At 45.5% G+C, this 26,220-nt stretch overlaps 1 protein-coding gene across 2 annotated transcripts in view; it reads left to right on the forward strand.

The window, feature by feature from the left end:
- LOC106587394 (furin-1) overlaps positions 1-26,220 on the forward strand; it is a 94,941-nt gene that overhangs the window by 39,406 nt on the left and 29,315 nt on the right. For both annotated transcript variants that reach the window (XM_014175750.3, XM_014175751.3), the window contains exons 3-4: positions 17,070-17,168; positions 23,416-23,511. In XM_014175750.3, coding sequence (XP_014031225.2) covers positions 17,070-17,168; positions 23,416-23,511 — 195 coding nt within the window. The remainder of the gene's footprint in view (positions 1-17,069; positions 17,169-23,415; positions 23,512-26,220) is intronic.

The raw sequence follows: 26,220 nt of genomic DNA on the forward strand, positions 1-26,220 counted from the left end.
TGTCATGTGATAGGAGAGGAAATTAAGTGCAACCCAGGGGAAGGAATGGGAGCCATGAATAATGAACAAGTTCATCAGGATGGCTTTCATGGCTTCTGGTCTAAGAGGTACAGTACCGTCGCCATGGATATAGTGACCAGAACCCTTCTACTCCTTCTATCCACACACAGTGCAGAACTCACTGTAGTGCCCTTACTTGCCGGTACCACTGTCAGCATTGTTGCCCTCTTGTGTGCAATAATGTTAACCTTTTAAAATGTTTTTGGAACGTTGAATACTCCAGGCCACAATGACAAGTGATCAAACTGTGACACTGTTAGTGTATTTTAAAACACTCTGGTTCCACTGGCATTGCTGTGACTCACTCCTGCATTCATATTATCCCTCATGTTTATTCATCAACACACATTCATTCTGTTGAACCCAGAAGCATGTATAGCGTTACGTGTGTGTGTGTGTGTGTGTGTGTGTGTGTGTGTGTGTGTGTGTGTGTGTGTGTGCGCGCGCGCAGTCCTGCGTGGTACACTCTCCATGCATGTCTACACACACAATGCCATTTGTGCCAGCGCTATAATTTCCCTGTTGCTGTGGGACGTGGCGGGCTGCTCCATGGTAATGCAGAGAGGAGCCTCGGCCTCGTCTCAGATTAGATTTAGCGCTCCCTCACAGAGACCTGAGCAATCATCCAGCCTGCCCTGCCACTGATGGGGCCAGTTCCCTGGTGTCAGAGCCTGATGTCCTCTCTCTCTCTCTCTCTGTCTCTCTCTCTCTGTCTCTCTCTCTCTGAGCAGGGCAACGTGTTACTGGCTCAGGTTTAATGAAATAGAATTCCAGACCTGTCAAAGTTGGAGCTTGCCCACCAGGCTGCATGAGAACATACACATTTGAATAGATTATCTCTGCACAGGGTGGATATGATGGCAATGAGGGTGACCTTTCATGTCCACAAGAATGAACAAGTGATGCAGAGTGGCTAGACTGACTTGCAAAAGACAGATTTGTAAGGCAGTTTGGGAATATTATCACAATACTTACTGTAGGTGTCATTGCGATGTTCACAATTAATATGTACAGTGCATTCGGAAAGTATTCAGACCCCTTGACTCTTTCCACATTTTGTTACGTTACTGCCTTATTCTAGAATTTATTAAATTGTATTTTTTCCTCATCATTCCTAACACAATAACCCTTAATGACTAAGCAAAAACAGGTTTTTATACATTTTTGAACATTTATTAAAAATGAAACACTGATAGACCCTTTACTCAGTACTTTGTTGAAGCACCTTTGTCTTGTTTTTTTAATTTACAGATAGCCAGGGGCACAGTACAACACTCATACGTCATTTACAAATTAATCATTTGTGTTTATTGAGTCCGCCAGATCAGAAGCAGTAGGGATGACCAGGGATGTTTTCTTGATAAGTGTGTGAATTAGACCATTTTCCTGTCCTGCTAAGCATTCAAAATGTAATGAGTACTTTTTGGTGTCAGGGAAAAGGTCAAGAGTAAAAAGTACATTATTTTCTTCAGGGATGTAGTGGAGTAAAAGTTGTCCAAGATATAAATAGTAAAGTACACATACCCCCAAAAATGACTTTAGTACTTTCAAGTATTTTCACTTTAGTACTTTACACCACTTTCTGGAGGTATGTCAGAGTGACCATTGGGTTCTTTGTCACCTTCCTTACCAAGGCCCTTCTCCTCCGATTGCTCAGTTCGGCCGGGTGGCCAGCTCTAGGAAGACTCTTGGTGGCTCTAAACTTCTTCCATTTTTAAGAATGATGGAGGCCACTGTGTTCTTGGATCTTCAATGCTGCAGACATTTTTTGGTACCCTTCCCCGGATCTGTGCCTCGACACAATCCTGTCTTGGAGCTCTACGGACAATTCCTTTGACCTCAAGGCTTGGTTTTTGCTCTGACATGTACTGTCAACTGTGGGACCTTTATATAGACAGGTGTGTGTGTGTGTGTGTGTGTGTGCCTTTCCAAATCATGTCCAATCAATTGAATTTACCACAGGGGGACTCCATTCAAGTAGAAACATCTCAAGGATGATCAATGGAAACAGGATGCACCTGAGCTCAATTTCGAGTCTCCTAGCAAAGGGTCTGAATAATTATGTAAATAAGTTATTTCTGTTTTTAATTTCAGAAATGTGCAAAAATGTCAAACCTGTTTTCACTTTGTCATTATGGAGTGTTGTGTGTGTGTGGATTGAGGAAAAATATTAATTGAATCCATTTTAGAATAAGGCTGTAATGTAACAAAATGTTGAAAAAGTCAAGGGGTCTGAATACTTTCCAAATGCACTGTATTGCAGTTTGTTTTTGTTTAAATTTGATGTTCCAAACATATTCCTCACTATATTTCCGCTGCAGAGAGACGAGAGAGCATGAGAAAATTGTTTTGATCACTCATGGAAATAAAAGTGCTGAAAACATGTTGGCTCACTATTGAAAAAGACGGAGAACAAGCTATAGGATGACATACTGTAGTATTGTCACAGGCACAGCTGACCAGCGCCAGCTAATGCTACCTACCTACCTACCGAGTTAAAGTATCGATATAATATTGCAATATGTAACTGTATGGATTTTTCCTCTTACTATTGGTCGGTGACTTGATATGGTTGCTACTGCGAGCGAGGGAGTGTTTTTGCGTTAGATGTGTGGCTGTGATTATATAAAGGACTCTTCGGGCCGACTCCTTTAGATTTTATGCACCATGCTTGTTATGTCGAAGGTTCTTTGAAAGTCCCTACTTCAGGCATTCCTTTTCTCTTTTTGATTTTAATGAAAAACATGTGCAAATCTCAGACAGAATGGCACAGCAAGAGAAGAAAAAAAGTCTGTTCCTCTTCAGATACTGCTGTTTTGAAGCTCCAGTCTCTCGTAAAGTAGGCCAATGGCGTGGTGGGGAGTGTTTGTGTAGTGGGGGGTGGTAGTCTTTGTAGGGTAAGATTATGGTATAGTCTTCGTACTGTCGGCCAGGGGAGGATAGCTAGTCTGTGTAGGATTTTGATTCTATTTAGATAATTTTGTAAACTGTAGTCACTTGGCAAAGTAGAGCTGTTTAGCAGACCCATTCTGAGCCTGTGAGGCCACATGAAATGAACCCTGCCCCCCCCCCCCCCCCTTCTCCAGCTGAATTTCAGAAATGGTTGTTAGTGACTAAGTCTAGTCCACATGAACATTCCAGACAGACTCTCCTTACTATATTACCTGCCCATTTAATATCAGTCACCACCACTGGGCTGGGTAGAGCTGATTCCCATTTTGAAGGGGCTGTGTGCTGGGATCTGTCTGCCAGGTGTGGTGATGCTGGTGTAATCTCTCGTGGACAGAGGGTTTTCGTTGTTGATTATTTGGATGAATCAAGATTGGGTGAAGGTGGTGCTTAAACTGGTGCGTTGATTTTCAAACCTGTGTTTGGATGATAAACGGTTTCCACTAGATTCCACAGCCACAAACTCAAAAATTCATAAAAACAAAAATGGCCTTTCTGGCCATTTTATAAACCACAGATGAAATTAGCGGAAGGGAGGGGTTTGGCCGAGAGTTTCCGTTTGCGAGGGAGGTGACTTCGCTGCCTTCCTTTGCACAAAGGTAATCACAATTGTTAACGGCATTCCCCCCCAGAAGTTAAACAAGAAATGACAAACTTTCGCAATATAATTTTACTTAGTTGTGGCGTGGCGAGGTGGTTGTGTGTGTGTAGTGGTCCGGCACTTCTCAATGGAACTGGTTTAGTTGGTGACATGTCTCCTTTGGACCTGTGTGTAGGTGTTTGCGTGGGTGCTAATGTTTGTTGGGTGGTAGTGTGTGTGTGTGTGTGTGTGTGTGTGTGTGTGTGTGTGTGTGTGTGTGTGCGCGCGCACAGAGGGCAGGCGAGTCCTTTTTACTGCAGCTTGTTAACTCGCTGATGCACAGGCCCAGTTAATGGGGCGCCTCAGCAGAAGTGGCCCTGCATCTTTTCCTACTGCCTAGAGTAAATATTAGCTTTCCTCTGGCCACCATGCTCCATCCTCATGTCTATTCTCCTGTCTGAAACACTTCATCCTCACTGGGTTCACAAGCTGAGTGAAAAACACCATTTTATTTTCCCTGTTTGGAGGAAGTCTTTTTAGTGTGTTCTTCTTAGAGCGTCTCACTACTGCATGGACATGAAAAAGTTCAGCCTCAATAACAGAACGTCAGATGCAGACTCCACTTGCAAGAGGAGTATCATTTGTTTTCATGCTTGAAAAGCCAGTGCACTGAATGTTTATTTTTCAGATATTGCAAAGATGGTTCGCTGTCATGCTGTGACATGAAAGTTATGATTCGATTTTTGGAGCTCTAGGAGTAGTTATTCCGTTCTTTTTCTTATCAACAAGCACATTAAAAACAAAGGAATGGAAACCAAGCCATGTTTCTTAGTTATTTAATTCATAGTAGCAGCATGAAGCCATATGTCTGTCTTTTCTGGCTCTTACGCTGAAACAGTGTGGGGGAACCGATGCCATTTACTTTTTTTCTTTCATTTTTTTTCTCAACCCCTTCACACATGTACGTACATTTTCGGTCTATTATTTAAACATTGCACCTCAGGACTCGACAGGCTAAAATTGCATGTTCATTTTGAACAGCGATAGCTTTCCATTCTCATATCTGTGCTGCACGCTACCTCTGTTCCCAAGGCGAACGACTGTCCAGCGTTTCTATAACATTTGTCTTGCTTAATTGGGTCCTGGGGAGTGTGACTTAATTAAAAGCTTAAATGATATTCCCTCCTAGTGAGCACTAGGATGAGTTTTTCCTGTGGCTACTGAGTTACACTCCACCAGCTCTCCTCTGTTCATAGAAAATCTGTTTTCTCCTTGGTGATTTGAAGTGTTTAACAGGGACTTGATGGCAACTCCATTGAATTGTGATCTCTGTCTAACCATTTCAACTGTCAAAAAGACTGCTCCTTTTTAAAAGGCCTTTTAGATGTAAGTTTTTGATTGAGGCCATTGATGTGTGGCTTTATAAAACTCTCTTACATCCTCTCTGATTCACCTTATAGAATGAAACTCTTTCACTCCATGAGGATATTTATCCAGTGAATGTATCATGAACCTCCAAGGACAGTTCTTCAGTGTGCCAAAACATCTCAATAGACCAGCTATTATTCTCAATACTGTTCAATTTCAGACTCGCGCTGAATGTTAACACTCGATACAACAGTCATCTGGTCAAGATAAACAACTTTTGTGGGTTGCACAGGTAACTCACTATACTGGCCTAACATTAAACGGAAATATTTAGTGTGTCTTCTACCAATTCTCCATTAGGGTATGCAGGCTGCATATCAATATATTGATGTACTACAACAACAAATTGAAATAAATCATGTTTTGTTACAGCCCTATTCACCATGAGGCCTGCTGAAAGGTAGTGTTGATAGTTGGAGTACTCAGCTCTGAAATAGACTGGACCATCTCTCCTTAAGTACAGATGGCCACATTAATCTGTGATGCATTGCTTGGTCATGGAATATTCTAAACACGGTCTTGTATAAACTTTAATTTACAATCCAAAATGGTAAATAAGGTTTGAGCTCTCTGTCAAAGGACCAGTCAACTTTAATCTTTGACCTTTACTCACCCCCTAACTATAATGCCCCTGAAAACACTACGCACTTCAACATTGAAGGACGATGTATTGGGGCAGTGTCAGTTACTTAAAACTTGTGTTGAGTCAAGGGGAAACTATACATAAGGGCAATGTACTGTCCAGTGTTCCAAAGCACAACACAAATCACATCAACTTTTATTGGTCACATACACATGGTTAGCAGATGTTAATGTGAGTGTAGCGAAATGCTTGTGCTTCTAGTTCCGACCGTGCAGTAATATCTAACAAGTAATTTAACAATTCCACAACAACTACCTTTATATACACACACACAAGTAAAGGAATTAATAAGAATATGTACATTATAAATATATGGATGAGCAATGGCCATGCGGTATAGGCAAGATGCAGTAGATGGTATAGAGTACGTGTATGTATGTATGTATGTATGTATGTATGTATGTATGTATGTATGTATGTATGTAAACATTATATGAAGTGGCATTGTTTAAAGTGACTTGTGAAACATTTATTACATCCAATTTTTAATTATTAAAGTGGCTACAGATTTGAGTTAGTATGTTGGCAGCAGCCATTCAATGTTAGTGATGGCTGTTTAACAGTCTGATGGCCTTGAGATGGAAGCTGTTTTTCAGTCTCTTGGCCCCAGCTTTGATGCACCTGTACTGACCTCGCCTTCTGGATGATAGCGGTGTGAACAGGCAGTGGCTCGGGTGGTTGTTGTCCTTGATGATCTTTTTGGCCTTCCTGTGACATCTGGTGGTGTAGATGTCCTTGAGGGCAGGTAGTTTGCCCCTGGTGACGCATTGTGCAGACCTCACTACCCTCTGGAGAGCCTTACGGTTGTGGGCGGAGCAGTTGCCGTACCAGGCAGTGATACAGCCCGACAGGATGCTCTTGATTGTGCATTTGTAAAAGTTTGAGTGTTTTCGGTGATAAGCCAAATTTCTTCAGCAGCCTTCTGAAGTTGAAGAGGCGCTGTTGCGCCTTCTTCACAACACTGTCTGTGTGGGTGGACCATTTCAGTTTGTCCGTGATGTGTACACCAAGGAACTTAACTTTCCACCTTCTCTGCTACTGTCCCGTGGCTAGGGGGGTGCTCCCTCTGCTGTTTCCTGAAGTCCACGATCATCCTTTGTTTTGTTGATGTTGACTGTGAGGTTATTTTCCTGACACCACACTCCGAGGGCCCTCACCTTCTCCCTGTAGGCAGACTCGCCGTTGTTGGTAATCAAGCCTACCACTGTAGATTCGTCTACAAACTTGATGATTGAGTTGGAGGCGTGCATGGCCACCGTGTCATGGGTGAACAGGGAGTACAGGGGAGGGCTGAGAACACAACCTTGTGGGGCCCCAGTGTTGCTTATCAGCGGGGTGGAGATGTTGTTTCGTACCCTCACCACCTGGGGGCGGCCCGTCAAAGTCCACTGGTGATGTAGAAGTGTCCCATCTGCTGAGTTGTCAGGTGCTCGGCCGTATTGATCTGGCTGTAATTGATTATGATAGTCTGAAGATAAGGCTTCTGTTAAACCGTGGCTGGGCTTTTGCCGGGCCCTGTAATTGCATATGCATGCCGTCCCTGTGCTTATCTCTTTGCTTTCTCCCTGCACCATACAGCTCTGTCAGCTTAAAGACCTCGGCAGCACGCCGAGTTATACCTCCAAGGACACTCCTCATCAACATCAGAGACTGACAGCCTCTGCAGCAGTTGTGCTACAACACTGTAAACTTTTTACACACCGATCCACTCCATAAACTACACTGGTGCTCTTGCTGCTGGGGGTAAAGGGATGTCCTGTCCTCCACTTAAACTTAAATAAACCCAGTGGGTTTGGTCACACGACATGCTAACAGATTGGGTACGTGTGTGTGTGGCTGCCAGTGGGCTCCCACCCTCATCCCCAAACCATTGACCACCACTAATCACAACACATCGGAACACTTATGGTTTACCCGCAACTATACACACAACAGTTACTAAATACTTTGGCCAGAGTTTAGTTTTTGTTTGGTTGCTGCGGTTATTGTCATTAAAATGGCAACTTTTTATCACCCAAGTCTTATCTAAACCAGTTGTTCTTGTCAGCGCTATTAAATCCATTACTGTAAGCTGTTTTCAGAACAACACAGGCAGGCAGTTTACTGTGCTGAGAGTGATAAGCCCTGTCAGACAGTGCAGAGAGGAATTTGGTATCTTGTCCGGAATGGGCTGGTATGTGGATAAATGAGTGTGCTGTAGAGGGCCGTATGTGTTTATGAAACCTTATAGTTTATCTGGCAGGAGGACGGCTGCAGTGGTTTGGTGCTGCCTGGCCTCTCCAGGTGCTGCCGGAGTGAAGGAGAAGTTCTGTCAAAGTTTTATGTCACATGCGCCGAATACAACAGTGAAACGCTTACTTACAAGCCCTTAACAAACAATGCTTTAAGAAGTGAAGAATAAAAATACGTGTTAAGTAAAACATTTAATTTAAAGGTAACAAATAATTAAACGGCAGCAGTAAAATAACAAGCAAGGCTATATACAAGGGTACCGGTACAGAGTCACTGTCCGGGGGCACCGGTTAGTCGAGGTAATTGAGGTAATATGTACATGTAGATAGAGTTAAAGTGACTATGCATAGATTATAAACCGAGAGTAGCAGCAGCGTAAAAGAGTGGTCTGGGTAGCCCATTGATTAGCTGTAAAAAGAACAAAATGCATGTCCGCTCACTGTGTATGGCTCCCAAACCATTGCTTTATCTCCGGTAATACATTCATGTTTTGACTGGCAAGCTCATCTAAATTAAAGTTTGCCTGTCTGGGTTTTGGTGAATGGAGGGAGGTATGTATTTATTTGTATAATCTGGAATAAATTTAATCTGGTTAGATTTGGTTGTTTGTGATAATCTGGAGTTTTCTTCCGGATTAGAGCACCCCAAAGACAGACCCACAGGCAACATCTGCACTGAGCTAAAGGCTAGAGCTGCCGCTTTCAGGGAGCGGGAATCTTATAAGAAATCCCGCTATGCCCTCCGACAAACCATCAAACATGCAAAGCATCAATACAGGACCAAGATTGAATTGTACAACATGGCTCTGATGCTCGTCAGATGTGGCAGGGCTTGCAAACTGTTACAGACTACAAAGGGAAGCACAGCCGAGAGCTGCCCGGTGACACGAGCCTACCAGATGAGCGAAACTACTTCTATGCTCGCTTCGAGGCAAATAACACTGAAACATGCATGAGAGCACCAGCTGTTCTGGACGCTGTGTGATCACTCTCTCTGCACCCGATGTGAGTAAGACCTTTTAAACAGGTCAACATTCACAAGCATGCGAGCATGCGCTGACCAACTGGTAAGTGTCTTCACTGAGTCCGAAACTGTAATACCAACATGTTTTAAGCAGACCACCACTGCCTGTGCCCAAGAACACTAAGGTAACCTGCCTAAATGACTACCGACCTGTAGCACTCACGTCTGTAGCCATGAAGTGCTTTGAAAGGCTGGTCATGGCTCAAATAAACACCGTTATCCCAGAAACCCTAGACCCACTCCAATTTGCATACCGCCCCAACAGATCCACATATGATGCAATCTCTATTGCACCCCACACTGCCCTTTCCCACCTGGACAAAAGGAACACCTATGTGAGAATGCTATTCATTGACTACAGCTCAGCGTTCAATATCATAGTGCCCTCAAAGCTCATCAATAAGCTAAGGACCCTGGGACTAAACACCTCCCTCTGCAACTGGATCCTGGACTTCTTGACGGGCCGCCCCCAGGTGGTAAGGGTAGGTAACAACACATCTGCCATGCTTATCCTCAACACGGGCCCCTCAGGGGTGCGTGCTCAGTCCCCTCCTGTACTCTCTGCTCACTCATGACTGCACAGCCAGGCACGACTCCAACACCATCATTAAGTTTGCAGATGACACAACAGTGGTAGGCCTGATCACCGACAATGACGAGACAGCCTATAGGGAGGAGGTCAGAGACCTGGCCGTGTGGTGCCAGGACAACAACCTCCCTCAGTGTGATCAAGACAAAGGAGATGATCGTGGACTACAGGAAAAATAGGACCGAGCACGCCCCCATTCTCATCGATGGGGCTGCAGTGGAGCAGGTTGAGAGCTTCAAGTTCCTTGTTGTCCACATCACCAACAAACTAACATGGTCCAAGCACACCAAGACAGTCGTGAAAAGGGCACGACAAACCTATTCTCCCTTAGGAGACTGAAAAGATTTGGAATGGGTCCTCAGATCCTCAAAAGGTTCTACAGCTGCACCATTGAGAGTATCCTGACTGGTTGCATCACTGCCTGGCATGGCAACTGCTCGGCCTTCAACCGCAAAGCACTACAGAGCGTAGTGCGAACGGACCTGTACATCACTGGGGCCAAGCTCCCTGCCATCCAGGACCTCTATACCAGGCGGTGTGAGAGGAAGGCCCTACAAATTGTCAATGACTTCAGCCACCCTAGTCATAGACTGTTCTCTCTGCTACCGCACGGCAAGCGGTACCAGAGTGCCATGTCTACGTCCGAGAGGCTTCTAAACAGCTTCTACCCCCAAGCCATAAGACTCCTGAACACCTAATGAAATGGCTACCCAGACTATTTGCATTGCCCCTGCACATTGACTCTCTACCGGTACCCCCTGTATATAGTCTCACTATTGTTATTTTACTGCTGCTCTTTAATTACTTGTTGCTTTTATTTCTTATTCTTATCCGTGTTTTTTTTAAACTGCATTGTTGGTTTGGGGCTCGTAAGTAAGCATTTCATTAAGGTCTAGACCTGTTGTATTTGGCACATGTGACTAATACATTTGATTAACAACCCACTTGAGCAGACTGGAAGGAGAGCGTAAGAAGTAAAGACGAAAGGATGGTGGAGGAGAGAGAGAAATCCTCCGGAAAGAGATGACAGAAAAGAGGAACCAACAATGAGTAGGATTAGCAGAAGGTGTATTATTCTGGCAGACTGAATGGCAGAACAGACCCATCTGCCGTGTGTGGGCATATGGGCCCGGCTTGGCCCAGCCCGCCTGACCATTATTAAGGGAAACTGACTGTTAGCACCAGCTGCCAGCCCAGTGCAGCGTGGCCTGGCTCTCTCTCTGCCCCCTCCACCACCTCCCTCAGCCCCGGCCCTCAGAGCAGCAGCTGAGACAGGGTGTGGCTCCCAAGACATTCTCTAAACCTGGAGCAGACGTTTATATTCCAGCGCAGAATGTAAATAAGGTGGGAAATCATTTCTGGGAGATGTTGTTTTTAACTTGTTCCTCTACTGGCAAGTATGTATTTCAATGTTTAAGTTTATTATAAAATAATTTTAAGTGGTTAAATCTGGGTGGTTTCTAGAAAAATCATCCATTGGCTGAACTCTGTACTAATCGAATGATTCTATTGCGCTTCACTTGGGAAATGAATGTAAAAAATGGAGGCTGTGAATCACTTTAGATTTGTTGAGTCAAACACATTGTTCCAGTTTCATGCCTGTCTTTACTCTTTCCACATCTGCAGCTCTATAGCCATTGGCGCAGCTCTAATCACCAAAGGTATTCCCTCCCTGAGCTCATAACTCCTTCTGGAATAGAGAACCTTTCACTTCACTTTGTTCCCATTATGCCCGCCTCTCCAATTTCTCTCCAGACGCTGTTGGGCTTTTTGTAACACCTAATTGTGTCTACAGTCTGAAGACGCCACACCTTGTGATAAGTGCATTCCCACAAGGTAAACTTGGCAGGGCTCGAGTAGAACGAACAAACAACCCAACAAACATGCAGTTATTTCGGAGCCTGTTGCTCTGCATCCCAATGAGGCTGATGGATTAGCGCTCCGCTCCAGTAATGGGCTGAGAGGAGGAGTGCCAGAAGTCCCATTCTGCTTTTATTAGTGGCTCGCTGCTTCTCACATTTGTAATGGCGTCTGAGCCGGCTGTTTTCCACATTTTCCTTCCTTATCTAAACTTCTTTGGTGTGCAACTGCAGTAAAGGGCCTGCTTCCCCACAAACGACTAGTTAAAGTTTACCACCGGAACGTGCACGCCAGATTAGATGGACGACAATAAGGCTCATATGTTTGGTTTACAAATGCATACACAGGGCTAAAATAACCCAGGGGGCTAGGCTTTTAGTTGTGGTGGATTGGGTTTATGTTTGTGAGAGTGTGTTTGTGAGTCCGTTCGTAAGTTTACGCGTCTTTCCAAGAGTGCGGTGTATTCTTGATGGATGTGTGTGCGCGCTCTGCTTGGTCTCGCTCCGAGAGCGGAGTCCTCTCTGACTTCTACTGAAGGGTCAGGGGTCGTCTTTGAGCTAATTGGGTTCGCCTCGCTCTGGTCATGACATTCTGGGGTCACACTGCTTTCAAATGTCAGGCTCCAGCCGTGTTCCATGCCAGCCAGGCCTGAGAGCAGCAGTGCATCAATGCCACAGCCTCTCTACCCGTTCAGCCATCTCTGCAGAAGCACTTCAAATGCCGAGGACAGTCCGGGTGGAGTGAAGAGCGGAAACATCTTCTCAGAACCATTCATGAATTCACCTTTTGTATACAATGACCGTACATTTCTCACATCCCAACTAAAGTCAGCGGTGAGTGTTATAGAATTTTTATAGGGTTTTTAAGCTCTGCAGTTAAGACGTTGTATTCAGTGAACTCACTTCTGATGTAGCGGAGGAGATAGCTGGGGTCTTTCTGAATGGTGGATGATCTGGAAAGGGCTGTAACATTCCGCTGCATCAGTAGCTCTGTGATGTAGGACAGTGTGGCGTGATAAAGGGTGTTTGAAGGTAATCACAGACCGGCCATAGTGTTCGGCAGCAGTCAGTCAGAGACTACGCATGGCAGAAGCCTAAAACCCCTAATTGATTCCATGGTCATGTTTTGAGTTAACGTTTACTTGATGGCGTGCTGCTGTGCGTTGGCTTCCAAAACATTCCACACTCTTCCAACTCTTCCAACTCTTAACCGTAATTTCCAGGCTAATGAAGCACTGTAAAGCGAATGGGCGATCTTAAGCAGCAATCACTTTAGCTGAATCAATCCTGGCTGCTTTGTTCACGCGTCCCTTTTACTTGGTGTTGATGTGATTTAAGAGCTGCCTTAATGGACCCTGCGGCTCTCTGTTGAAGCCATATCTACATATCTCCCTCCACCTCCCTCAAGTCTTTGATCGAAGCCCACCCTCTCAGGCTGTTATCTAGGCTCACACACAATGGGGCCCTCAGCGCTCCAGGTCTTCTTCCCTTCTTTATTTGGCTTCCTCTCTCCCTATCTCTTCCCTCTCCATCTCTGGACGGGACAATGGGCTCTGTGGAGCCGCTCATGCTTTTGTGATGTCAGCATTTTATTCCGTTTTCATCCCGCTCTCTCATGGGTTCATGCTCTGTTCTTATTCACACACACACACACACACACACACTCTTCCCCTCTCCCCATCTCTTTTTGGTGTTGGTGGTGGTGGGTCGGGCTCTGGGAGGCATCTCATTGTGAATCATGTAATCTGCTTTTTCTGGGTTATTGCCTCTCTATTTTCCGCTGGCTGTGTTCTGAGATGGGGGATATTGTGTTGACCTGCTTGGAGCCGGCCTGTTTGCCGGACTGTTTGCTGGGATTTAAATGGGAGCAAGAGAGGCTGAACCCCCCCAGAGTGGAGGAAGGGTGTTCTATTTCCCCTCTCCACTGCAGCGTCTAAACTGTACTGTACTGACGCTGCCAGCCAAGACAAAACGGCACAGTTACTATGTGGCCTGAAATACCCCAACCTAAATGGTCAACTTGGTAATATTAGGGCCATACTGTAGCTGGGTCATGCTTGGCCTATTTATTCAGAATAGTCCTTCCTAGCCATGTCCCAGCCCTAGGCTTTGTCACAGCTGGACATATTGTACTATTTATTATTACATAGCCTGCCAAGATTCAGTCTGAAGTCATTCTTTGGTTTTCTAAAGCAGTGCCCTCATTTGGTGTAGACCTGTTATGATCCACCTACAGCACTGTTAACGCTGTAGACCTGTTATGATCCACCTACAGTACTGTTAACGCTGTAGACCTGTTATGATCCACCTACAGTACTGTTAACGCTGTAGACCTGTTATGATCCACCTACAGTAGTGTGTTAATGCTGTAGACCTGTTATGATCCACCTACAGTAGTGTGTTAATGCTGTAGACCTGTTATGATCCACCTACAGTAATGTGTTAATGCTGTAGACCTGTTATGATCCACCTACAGTAGTGTGTTAATGCTGTAGACCTGTTATGATCCACCTACAGTAATGTGTTAATGCTGTAGACATGACACGTCTAACTGGCAGGCTTTAGCTAGCTACAGTGATTTATACACTTCCATTCTCTCTAATGAAATCATTAATTGGCCATTCAGAACCCATCAGAGTGCCATTAGGTTGAGCTCTGCTCCTTCACAAGGTCTGGCTGGGCGGTTCAGCACTCTCTCAACTGCGCTCTCTCTCTGAACATTAAACCTTTTTCATTTTTGATTGCTGAGGGCCTCGTTTAGTCTTTCTGGTCCGGTCTGACAGTGCTCTAACTTCACACTTCCTGGCTCTGTGCTCTGTCATTCTTAGCTGGGGAGGGATGCCCAGCCACACCGCCAGACTACCGTCTGCCATCACAGACTGCTCTGTCACTAGGAAAGGTGCAGGGTGCATACGGCAGGCTGACTCATCCACACGTGTGTGTGTGTGTGTGTGTGTGTGTGTGTGTGTGTGTGTGTGTGTGTGTGTGTGTGTGTGTGTGTGTGTGTGTGTGTGTGTGTGTGTGTGTGTACACATATATTTAGCCCAGGACTAGAGGTGTTACTGTGTGATATTGATGATCTCCGTATCCGCAAGGACTGGACTGAGAGCGGAGGATTATGGGACAGACGTGGCCTGTTTAACCAGGTCTCTGTGTTAGTGCACGTGTGTCTAAGATAAAGTGTCTATACACACTGTGTCCCAGCCCATCTTACTCAGTGAGGTCACGGCCCAGGCAGCAGCTGTGATCCTGCAGGTGACCTTGTTTCAACCAGGGTCCCACAGCGCTCCACTGCCCTCTGTCAGGTCGTTAGAGCAGCTCGTTCTCAATTAGTGTAGCTGTAATGCTGTGTTGTTAGGCCCTGCTGGAGTACACCAGGTAAGAGACTGTTCCACATGTGCCTCCCTCACTGGGTACTGTACTGTACAGGATCAGCCTGATATCATTTCTCTATGCTATTTTCCAACTGTGTGCTTTCTCCTTGACTTCTGTTCTGAACTAGTCCATGACTTCTGTTCTGAACTAGTCCATGACTTCTGTTCTGAACTAGTCCATGACTTCTGTTCTGAACTAGTCCATGACTTCTGTTCTGAACTAGTCCATGACTTCTGTTCTGAACTAGTCCATGCACTTGTGGCAAGAAACTTCTCTACATTGTGGCACTTCCTTTTTTCAACATTGTCTGAGCTTTCTAGAGATGTTGTCAATGTGGGTCAGGTAGTTTCCTACTGACATTGGGCTCTGAGAGCAGCTGAAGTGTGCATGTATGGGTGTTTTGTGTTACAGTAACTCAGGGTGTGTTTACTGAAGTTGAAGTTCAGTTTATTAACATTGGACTTGAAAAATCTCGTAACACACTCAGAAGTGGTTATGTCTCCAACACTACCCCCAGAGAAAGTTTTCACATGATTCCCCTTAGGAAAATGTGGTGCAGGACTTTTGACAGGCAACATTTGAATTTACCGGGCATTTGAGAAATTTACTGGACCCATATGCATTGGGTGCGAAACCGGATTAAGGCGTCCACCCACGGTGCTCAGAATGACAGAAATTACATTTAGATTATGGTAATTCATATTAACAGAACATGCAAATCTAGAATTCAATGATGTGCTGTCCTTCTTACCGAATTCTGATGTTCACTTTGAACATGTTAGAATAACTGTCCATTTACTTTTCCTCAGCCAACAAGACGAGTAACGAACAGCAAAATCACTAGCCTATGTCAATCTACTATAGTAGAGAAGTTTAGGCTACCCATTCTGTTGGTCAGCTTGTCGAGAAAGAAATAGCCTATTCCAAACGGACTCTGGGACAGTTGTGGGACGATGGATTCCAAATGCATAAAACCAGTAGGCCTAGGCTACATGAAACAAATGTTAAAAAGCAATGAGTGTGATGCAACAGATCAAAACGTTTAGCTTAATGTTAATAACATATTATTTCTTCACATTATAAGCACAGCAATGCGCACAAGGCAGTAGGCTACGCAAAAATGTTCATTCCATAATGCAATTAGTGGGAAAACACCATTGTCAAAAGGACACTGAACATGCGAGTGGTTTCATGTAAAAATATCCATTAGAAATGTGCGAGGCGATCTAATAGGCTACTTTTGAAGCAAGGTAAGACATGCCTGATATGTATTAGAACTTTCAGGTTTCAAATAAGTATATGTTTTCAAAATGCATATTTCCTCCAGCTCATTGCAAAGTGGTGTGTGTGATGGTCTGATGAAGCCTGTCTTTTGTGATGCCGCGTTCAAGACAACTTGAAAATAAAAAAACGGGGCATTTTTTTGAACGGTCATCCAACACGCAATTCCAAAATCACTGACGTCATGATTTGACCTGGTATTTTTCAGAGTTCCCAGCTGTATTGAAAGCACCACAAGACAGCAGCAGCAGCGCTTGCGCTGTCCTGACAGATTTTCCACTCAAAGGCTCTATCTGTATGCTATATGGGTGGGATGATAAATAAGAAGCATAACGAATAAAATGTACATGAACCAATTTAATTCCACTAAATTATACGAAGTAACCTATAGACCGATTTTTTTATTTTTATTTTTTTATTTTTTTAATATTTTTTAAATATTTTTTTTATTAATTTTTTTTTTTTTTTTATTTGTTTATTTTTATTTTTTATTTATTTTTTTAAAATGTAAACATGACCAGTCAAATGTTTTTACATGGACTGGTATTTCCATAAATAAATAGGCCCGAAAGCATTCTTTTGTTATGGGATTTCTTCTTATTCTACCTGCGCCAATTTTATTTATTGACTTATCTATTTTTGATAGGACAAAAGCCGGCTATTACTGGATAACGGAAACCTTGTCCTGGAGGTAGTTTAAGAAACATCCCTTAAAGAGATTTTAATCTAGATTTGTGTCTTGACAATTTTGAGCTACACAAGTATCTCTCCTGGACCTAGTTTGTGTCGTGGAAGTAGTGTAAAGAGGCCCCTTGCAAATGGAATGTCTTATCTCCCTAACATGTAGTGATGCTGATACACTGATGCTTTTTCAGTGACGCTGGGATTAATGACTGTGTTTGTGTGTGTCTGCAAGTATTGGGTGATAATATTAATAATCCTATGTGTCTGTCTGCAGGTATTGGGTGATAGGATTATTAATATTATGTGTATGTGTCTGTCTGCAGGTATTGGGTGATAATATTAATAATCCTATGTGTATGTCTGCAGGTATTTGGTGACATCTATCACTTCCGGCACCGTTCTGTGGAGAAGAGGTCTCTGTCGGATCACCGAGGGACGCACGTCCATCTACAAAAAGAGCCTCAGGTAAGATACTTTGGGAGGAGGTGTGAGTGTGTGTAGATGATGTTGGGTGGGTGGGTGAGTGTATCAAAGCAGATGAGGAGGTACAGAGTGAGTGTGCAGCTAGAGAGGGTGGATGGATGCGAGTGTGCAGCTGGAGAGGGTGGAGGGATGTGAGTGTGCAGCTGGAGAGGGTGGAGGGATGTGAGTGTGCAGCTGGAGAGGGTGGAGGGATGTGAGTGTGCAGCTGGAGAGGGTGGAGGGATGTGAGTGTAGTTTTATCAATAACATGACTTCACCAGCTGCAACAGAGGGTGGGGGTTGGATTGGGCTTGTTGAAAGAGGATTAATTAATCTAGGGTCATACTGTAATGCACCTCCCATTAACAACACAGGCAGTGTGAGAGAGGTGAGAGGTGATGGAGGGCAGTATGTGAAAGAGGTTGAGTCACTGTAATGTAGCTAGGTTGGATGGGTTAATTTATATTCCATAACATGACTGGTGGAGCCGCAGGTACTTCACCACCTGTGGAGCGGCCATTAGGCAGGCAGCGGGGGTGAGGGTCGACGCAGAGGGGACCACGGTGAGCTAACAACCACAGGGCAGAGTGCCAGAGACCTGAGCTCTCATTTATCACCCACTTTTAATGGATGTCTCTGACACCCTACAGCATCTGCCCGATCCGTTTCCTTTCCCTGCTTTACGTTAGGGCTGGGAGATGAGAACATCCTGAACATGTTACTCACATACACACGTATACCGTGCTTGGCTATACTGTGGTGTCTAATGACCCCATTCTCAAAACACCTCTGAATAGATTAGGTTTCCAGTTTAATTTCTAATGCCTGTCTTCTGATGATTTCTCTTCCACTCCTAGTGTGTGTGTGTGTGTGTGGTGGATGTTTGAGTGATGGGGCCCTGTTTAAAAGGTCTGTGATTTCGTGTGGCTGGTGCTGTGTGTAGTTCACTCTGTGGTCTCCTGGTCTCACGTTTCCCTCTGTAGCTCTTTGGGCTCTGGCTGTGTTTCCATGGCTGTGAAAGGCGAGCGTTTGAACCGTGGCACAATGAATGTCCTGCCATCTGCAGCAGCCGCTCAGAACTTCACTGTTTGTCACTCAGCGCAGCTCAGGTCCAGATGGGAAGATCAGAGAGAGAGGGCTTGTAACACAAACCCACAAACTGATGTCCAGGGAACTAACAAACTGACATTCCCTGGGAACCCACAATTGAAAATCCCCTGTAAATATAGGGTGTCATGGGAAGTCCATTGTGTGTTAAGGGAAGGACTAAGTGCTACTGCAGTCTGCCAGGGGACACCTCCCCTACCCAGCCCTGTTCCTGCCGACTGTAGAGAACCATGTTTTGGTTTCCCAGCGTTATGGGAGGTCATTCAGCCAGCGAACTGTGGCCAAGTCTTGCCGCTGTTTGTCTTGAGCAGGTGCACGGTGGGAAAAGCGTTGTGTGGCCTGTCTCCTCTTACCCTTAGCAGCACAGCACCAAAACAACACTGTTCCCGCCTCAACCCCACTCCCCACCCCTCCGCTCACCACTCAACTGACGGGATTTCCTCTCTAGCCGCCAATCCATTTCCTGTTGTTGAATTCCTTTTCTCCCAGAGCACCTCAGAGAAAGGGGAGCCTCCTCTGCTCAGGTCAGGTCAGGTCAGCCCTGTGGCCCACAGCAGTCACACTGGGAGATGGATCCCAAACAAAAGCAGCAATAAACCCTGCTCAAAGACTCTCACATTACTGTGGACTAAACGGCCAGGGACTCTGCCAAAACTCAGTCTGGCTGACAGACCCCGCTGATCGGGGAGCTAATGCCTGGGCTTGGCCCGGCTGCTCATTCACATCTAATGGTGATGCATTGCTCTAATATTGTAAGACCATTGATATAGTGAAATTGTGTTAGTTAGGCCTAAATGATATACCCATAGAAATGCCTTCAGTATTACCACAAGTTATTCCTGGTCAGGCCATGTGGTCAGGGAAAACCCCTGGACCTAATAATTATACAATCCATACAGCTACCTTTACTACAGCCATGCTCTGCCATGGTAATAGTACTCTAGCTGTGGTTGTTGCTTTGGTGTGGGCCAAAGGTTGTATTTTGTTTTGGTTGTGTTCATGTTTGTATATGGAGGGGAAGAGAGCAGGAAGGAAGGCACAGAGACCTGTCTGCTCAGTATCTGCTGGACAGCAGCGTTTAACCAAGCAGCCGGGGTCCTGTATGTGAATGGTCTGGAGCGAGGAGAAAAGCCGTCTCAGATAGCTGGCATCCGGACCCATTTATAATGGAGATCTTATCTGTTAACTGCTAGCTGGTTCCCTCTGTTCTGTTCCACCTCACTCAGTCTGTTTAAGAATTCCCGGAGACTCCCTCTCTGGCTTGCTCCGATTTTTCCCTTTTCAAACATTTGCTTAATTATCTCTGTTTGCGATAGGGAAACTTTGGCAAAGGCCTTTTCATTTAAGTGTAATGAACATTGGAAACATCTGTCTGTCTTGACTGAGGATTAGATGGGAATCTGTGGTAAACTAAAAACTCAGACAAAGTTGACTGCTCTTGTCTTATTGTGTTGATTTTAAATCCATTCATTCAAAATGTTTATTCACTCCCTGTCTCACATGAAATACTTTTATTAAAATGTTCTCAGTGTCAAGACTAAAACAAGCCCCATTAATGCTGTTTCTGGGGGTGATCCGTTAGGCTAATTGAAGAGAGCAGTCATATGGAAAGGATTGGTTGCTCCATGTGAGGTTTAGCCTACCCATCCTCTATGCAGTCAGGCGATACTGATAACCCTGTGCATCTTGAGAGGGGATTTAGTTACTCTGGGACGCTCTCTGTCATGGCTGACCTGTTTTAATCAATAACCTCAGAGATACTGACCCCCTCCCCCAGGCTGATGCTGTCTGAGCTTAGCAGGCTGTTCATTAACAATCCAAAACCTCAATTTCTAATCTCATCTCCCCTCGTTGAACTGGATGGAGGTTTTCCATCTGGAACATCAAGGTAACAAACTATCAACAGTGTTCTTTCTGGTTGTATTGTGGTTGGCAGAGTTCGTGATGGCAATGACAGGCTCCATTGGCCAAATGCAGAGTGTAAACAGTGTTGCCCTGAGTTACCATAGAGACTGTTTTCATGCAAAGTGAGGTTCCTCCCTAATGTGCTTCGTGTGTTCTCAGTACACACACCACATAGTGAGCCCAGTACCAGCAGCTAATCTGCATGCCTGACTGAGTGTGCTTGAGCTGTGATTAAGGGGTCTTGTAGCAGGCCTTGTTAATGCCTTGTTTGCAGGAGAACGAGCCCAGACTGTGGAACGGTGCAATTAAAAGGGTCCTCTCCCTCCCTCTTTTGGCCCTCTCACACTCTGCATGGCTGACCTAGCCTCATTCTGTGGCCGCCAGTAAATCGCAGAGTAAGAGACTTAACAGTCAGGGAACAACCATGTTGCTTCTGGCCATGCCATATCACTGTTTCCTTTTTCAACTTTTCAACTTTTGTTTTTGATGACCCCGGTCGTCATTGTTCTGTGTGGAGCTGGTGAGTGTAAAGCTGATGACTGGTCTGTGGGGAGCTGGTGAGTGTAAAGCTGATGACTGGTCTGTGGGGAGCTGGTGAGTGTAAAGCTGATGACTGGTCTGTGGGGAGCTGGTGAGTGTAAAGCTGATGACTGGTCTGTGGGGAGCTGGTGAGTGTAAAGCTGATGACTGGTCTGTGGGGAGCTGGTGAGTGTAAAGCTGATGACTGGTCTGTGGGGAGCTGGTGAGTGTAAAGCTGATGACTGGTCTGTGGGGAGCTGGTGAGTGTAAAGCTGATGACTGGTCTGTGGGGAGCTGGTGAGTGTAAAGCTGATGACTGGTCTGTGGGGAGCTGGTGAGTGTAAAGCTGATGACTGGTCTGTGGGGAGCTGGTGAGTGTAAAGCTGATGACTGGTCTGTGGGGAGCTGGTGAGTGTAAAGCTGATGACTGGTCTGTGGGGAGCTGGTGAGTGTAAAGCTGATGACTGGTCTGTGGGGAGCTGGTGAGTGTAAAGCTGATGACTGGTCTGTGGGGAGCTGGTGAGTGTAAAGCTGATGACTGGTCTGTGGGGAGCTGGTGAGTGTAAAGCTGATGACTGGTCTGTGGGGAGCTGGTGAGTGTAAAGCTGATGACTGGTCTGTGGGAAGCTGGTGAGTGTAAAGCTGATGACTGGTCTGTGGGGAGCTGGTGAGTGTAAAGCTGATGACTGGTCTGTGGGGAGAGGAAAGAAACACTATCTACTCTGTTCCATGACTGGATTAGAGACCTGGATTAGAGACCAATGGAAACTGTGTTGCTTCCTGACAGGAAGCCACATGGACTCATGGGTAATGGAGTGAAGTCGGATGATACATCTCAATAGTCTAACGTAGCTTCCTCTCATCTCCTTTCCATTACCTGCACTGACATTAAACTGGGACAGCAAATTCCTGGTAGGCGTCCTGCCATTTGGCTTTCACCTACCTTAGCGTCAGTGCAGAGACGAGGAGACATGGAGGGGAAGCCTCTTGTATTGTGATGCCCCCATAGACTGACCAGGGAGAGTGGTTCAGCCTCCCTAAACCTCTTCTCCTATCCATGCCCCACTATTTCATCTGATATCCCCTGCTGTAGGACACAGACAAATCCCCCATGTTATCTCTGTTTTTATATTGCTGCTGTCAGTACAGTAGCGTCCCACCCCCAGTCCCCCATTCTTCTTAATGTGTTGACCTTGTGAAGGGGCCACCCACTGTGGAAGCATCTGCTCCAGTGTGATTCTGTACATCTGCCAACCAGCAAGGGCCTTTCAACACTGATTCATGTAAACACGTCGAAGTTCTCCCCCAATTTTTTATTATTTTTTTAAACTTCTGTACACCAATTATTGGTTGGAGGGCAGCGCATGAAGGTGCATGTTGTGTCGGTAGTTATTGACGTTCTTGTGGTTTGAGCTGTTAGCAGAGAGGGGGCTGCTGCGGTTCCTGGTTGTCCTTCATGCCTGCCTCTCTGTCCTTGCAGCAGTCTCTTGTCTCCCTGCTGCAGCTTCTCTTCCACACCCTTCTCTCCACTTCCCCCTCTGCCTGTGTCCCTTTCAGCCGCTCCACTGTACAGGGAGACAGCAGCCCGTAATGGGGGTGTGACGCAGGGTTGTCGCTGTGTGCAATCTGCCTCTCTACACTTTCTGGAGCACGCCGGCCGGTACTCCCAGAGAAGAATAGCTCAAATCAAATCACATTTTATTGGTCGCTTACACAGTTTCTAGCTCCAACAGCGCAGTAATACCTGTCAAAAATAATAAATAAAACACAATGCACACATAATCCAGAAAAATCCTTCCCTGCCTACTGTTATTACCAGGGCTTTGTGTGGGGAGGCAGAGCACAGCGAGGAGGGAGACTGAGGACAAAGACTGGGTGTCGTTGTGTGTGTGTGTGTGTGTCCTCCTTTCTATCTTAATGTGGATTTTTGTTTGTGGGTCTGTATCTGTCTGCGTTAATGTGATATTGTGTGTGTTTCTGTGTTCTTCTGTGTGTGTGGCCCCTTATCTGGCCTCATCTAGCAGTTGTAATTAGTCTCAGCCTAGGCCGTCGTTAGGCTCGGTCTCTAATGAGGGGCTCCTGAATATGTATGTTAGAACTGCTGTTGCCTTTATCTCTCTCTGCTGTCATCCTGCTCTGCTTGCTGAAACTAGATTTCTCTTTCATTCGGGGGAAACGGTGACCCTCATGTTCCCTCCTGCTCATCGTTATTCCTTATACCCTGTACTAATGGTCTTCCTCTGGTATAATGAGTGCCGTGTTAGCACGGCTACTTCAGTAATGGTTGAAATCCCTGTTACTAGTGGATTAGTGGCGTTCCCATCCGCATATTAGCATGGTGTGCGAGTCTACTTAAAGATGGAATCCGCAGTAGGGGAAATGGCGCCACTGTCTGCCCCACGGCTTTTGTTATTGTTTCTGTTTTGTTGACGAAGCGGATGTGAGGAGCCTCGGCTAACGTAACCAAAACATTGCAGTACACATTCTGCTGCATCTCGCCAGCACAGTTGTTTGCAATAACTTGTTTGTTGTAGTTTCGCAAACTAATGTGGCGGCTTCACCATTAAGGATTCCAGTTTTAATGGATTGACCAAGCTGAATGTAATCACGTCTCTCTGTTTGATGCCGTGACTGATGCCTTTCTCTCTCTCTGTCTCTGTGTGTGTGTGTGTGTGTGTGTGTGTGTGTGTGTGTGTGTGTGTGTGTGTTCGTTCCTCAGGTGACGTGGGCAGAACAGCAGGTGGTGAAGAGTAGGAAGAAGAGGGACATCTACACAGAGCCCTCAGACCCCAAGTTTACCCAGCAGTGGTACCTGGTGAGTAGACCAAGTCTGGCTGACGTTTAACAATCACTTTATTATCTCTCAATAGGAAAAATATGAGGAAGAATGTGTCTCAAATGCGTAAGGAGAGAAATCAATACCCACTCTCAGCGCTTCATTGCTGTCATAAATAAGCCACAATGGCTTCCTCAGTGTATGGACTGACATTTCAGAAACAACCTCTCGGACAACTTCAGACTACTGCCCATCACTGAAGCCACGGTGTTGTCAGGAGACACAGTTCAAACCTCTTCTCAGTTGATCAGTAATTCCTCCCTGTGCTCGGCTGTGTGCAATGTTATGTCTGGATGCACAGGGCTCTATAGAGCCAGTCTCTTTATTAAAAGGGAAATGACATAAGAGCCCATACCGTGGCACAGCAGGGCCCAGCGCTCTGTTTGATCTGTCTGCCCGTTCTCAATAACTCAGTGGATAGTTCCCTGTTGGCTGAGTAAAAAAATAAACTTTGCTCTATTCAATAGACTGTATTAAAACATGGAGGCCCTTTTTGTCTGAAGGAGTGGATGCGATTAAGCGTCTTGGTTGATGCAGAATGGACTGCTTAATGACCATGGTCTTTTAGGAGTCCATTATCAGAACGGCATACACATTTGGGTTTCCAGTCTCAAATTGAATTCGTCTATTTATTGTATTCCCAGGACAATGGCACAGTCCCCGAATGAGGCAGTGAATACAAATAAAGGACTGAAATTAAACCAGTCTCAGTTATTGACTGTATGCATCATCTAAAATGCAAAGTGACGCACTTTGAGAAGGTTACACAGTCTGATCCAGTGGTCCATGAAAGAAACAGTGAGAACAAGTTGTGATTTCTCTTCACTTTGCTCCACCTTTAATTCGTCTCGAAGAAGGTTCAAGGCAATATAAAAGAGTTGATTGTAATTCTCAACAAACAAACATTCCTCGCTTATTCTCCAGCACGCTCACGCTGGAGCTGAAGCAAATCCAATTTCGCCCCATGTCCCCGAGCTGCTGTTGGGGAGGGAGGGGGGCGGTTGACTTCACCAGTGTGACTAGCTACATTTAATTCCCCTCCGGAGTTCACAGCTCTGTCGCACACAGCTCGCTAGCGAACTCTCCAGGCACACTGATTTGACTTAAGCAGTTTACTATCACGCTACAGAGGGAGGCGGGGAACCCGGGGCCCTGCGATGAAGTATGGAGAGGTATAGCTGGTGCTGCTTGCTGTTAGTGGGTTTAGAGTGGGTTTAGTAAGGCTACTGTGGAGTGAGGTACGAGGAGTAGAGAGTATGCAATGGGATGGTGGTGAGGGTGTAAGGAATGTCAAGTATTTAGGTTTATTGGGAGGATGTAGCTGTAGCAAAGGTATAATAATGTTGTAGTGTGGTGTTTAAGGGTGTAGTGTGCATGTAACAAGGGTGCCGTCAGGCAAAACAGTGCTCTAGATGGGGTGCTGCTGTCTGAGAGCCGGAGGGTCTGAGAGCCGGAGGGTCTGAGAGCCGGAGGGTCTGAGGCCGGAGGGTCTGAGGCCGGAGGGTCTGAGGCCGGAGGGTCTGAGGCCGGAGGGTCTGAGAGCCGGAGGGTCTGAGGCCGGAGGGTCTGAGGCCGGAGGGTCTGAGGCCGGAGGGTCTGGAGCCGGAGGAGGGCCGGAGGTGGTTCTCGGTGGCAGATAGTATCTGTATAGTCAGTTTACACTGTGTCTCTATGATAAGGACATGGATAGACTCTGCTGCTACTTCCTCTGCTTATTTATATGTATGACAGCAGCTCATGTCACTGGATAAATGACGGAAAAATCTCAAAGCACAGTGTGGAATTTCAAAGGCAGGAAAATTTGTTCATGTGCCAATATTTAATGCAGTAAGAATGGTCAATTTAGGTATAGGAAAAAGACAGAAATACCAATATCCAAGACCATTACAAGAACCTGGATAATTTTCATGGTAATTTCCACTTTTGAGTCAGATTTCAGCAGGGTTTTCTGAGTGAGATGAATCTACACAGATCAAAGCTTTGGCTATGGTTATCTGACACTAAAGGCCTTGGTAACTGACACTGAAGGGTTTGGATGAGAGGGAAATAGTAGGAGGGCACTTTTCAGACAAATTACATTCAATTGCGGCAGCATTCTAGAGAAACGGCTGTGTGAGAACGGCAAGGCGTCAAACATGGTGTTTGAGTCTCTCTTTACCATTACTCTGCTAGCTGGTTGTCCACGAACAGACACTCAGGGGGTGGCTCTGATGAGAGATGTATGCTGAGTCTGGTCTGGGACTGATGCTACATGCTGAGTGATGAGCCTGCCTGTCTGCCTGCCTGTCTGCCTGTCTGCCTGCCTGTCTGCCTGCCTGTATGCCTGCCTGTCTGTCTGACTGCCTAGCACCACAGGAGGTTGTAAGCCTATCTGGTGTCACAGGATGCAGTCTGCCTCCCATGGGGATTTTGTCATTTTCTGTTATGATTGATGTCTAATGTAGTCTGACACATTTCTCATGGGCCACATCACCCAAACACTCATCTATATATTTCTGTTTGGTGATGATCACGGTATATTTTTTTAAATTTTGTAGTCTAAAAACAATTATAAACTTGGTGGTTCGAGCCCTGAATGCTGATATACCATGGCTAACAGCCGTGGTATACCACTGGTATGACAAAACATTTATTTATTCTGGTCTAATTACGTTGGTAACAAGTTTATAATAGCAATAAGGCACCTCA

The sequence above is a fragment of the Salmo salar genome, chromosome 26 (assembly GCF_965601325.2).
Source record: "Salmo salar chromosome 26, fSalSal1, whole genome shotgun sequence".
NCBI classification, from domain to species: Eukaryota; Metazoa; Chordata; class Actinopteri; order Salmoniformes; family Salmonidae; genus Salmo; species Salmo salar.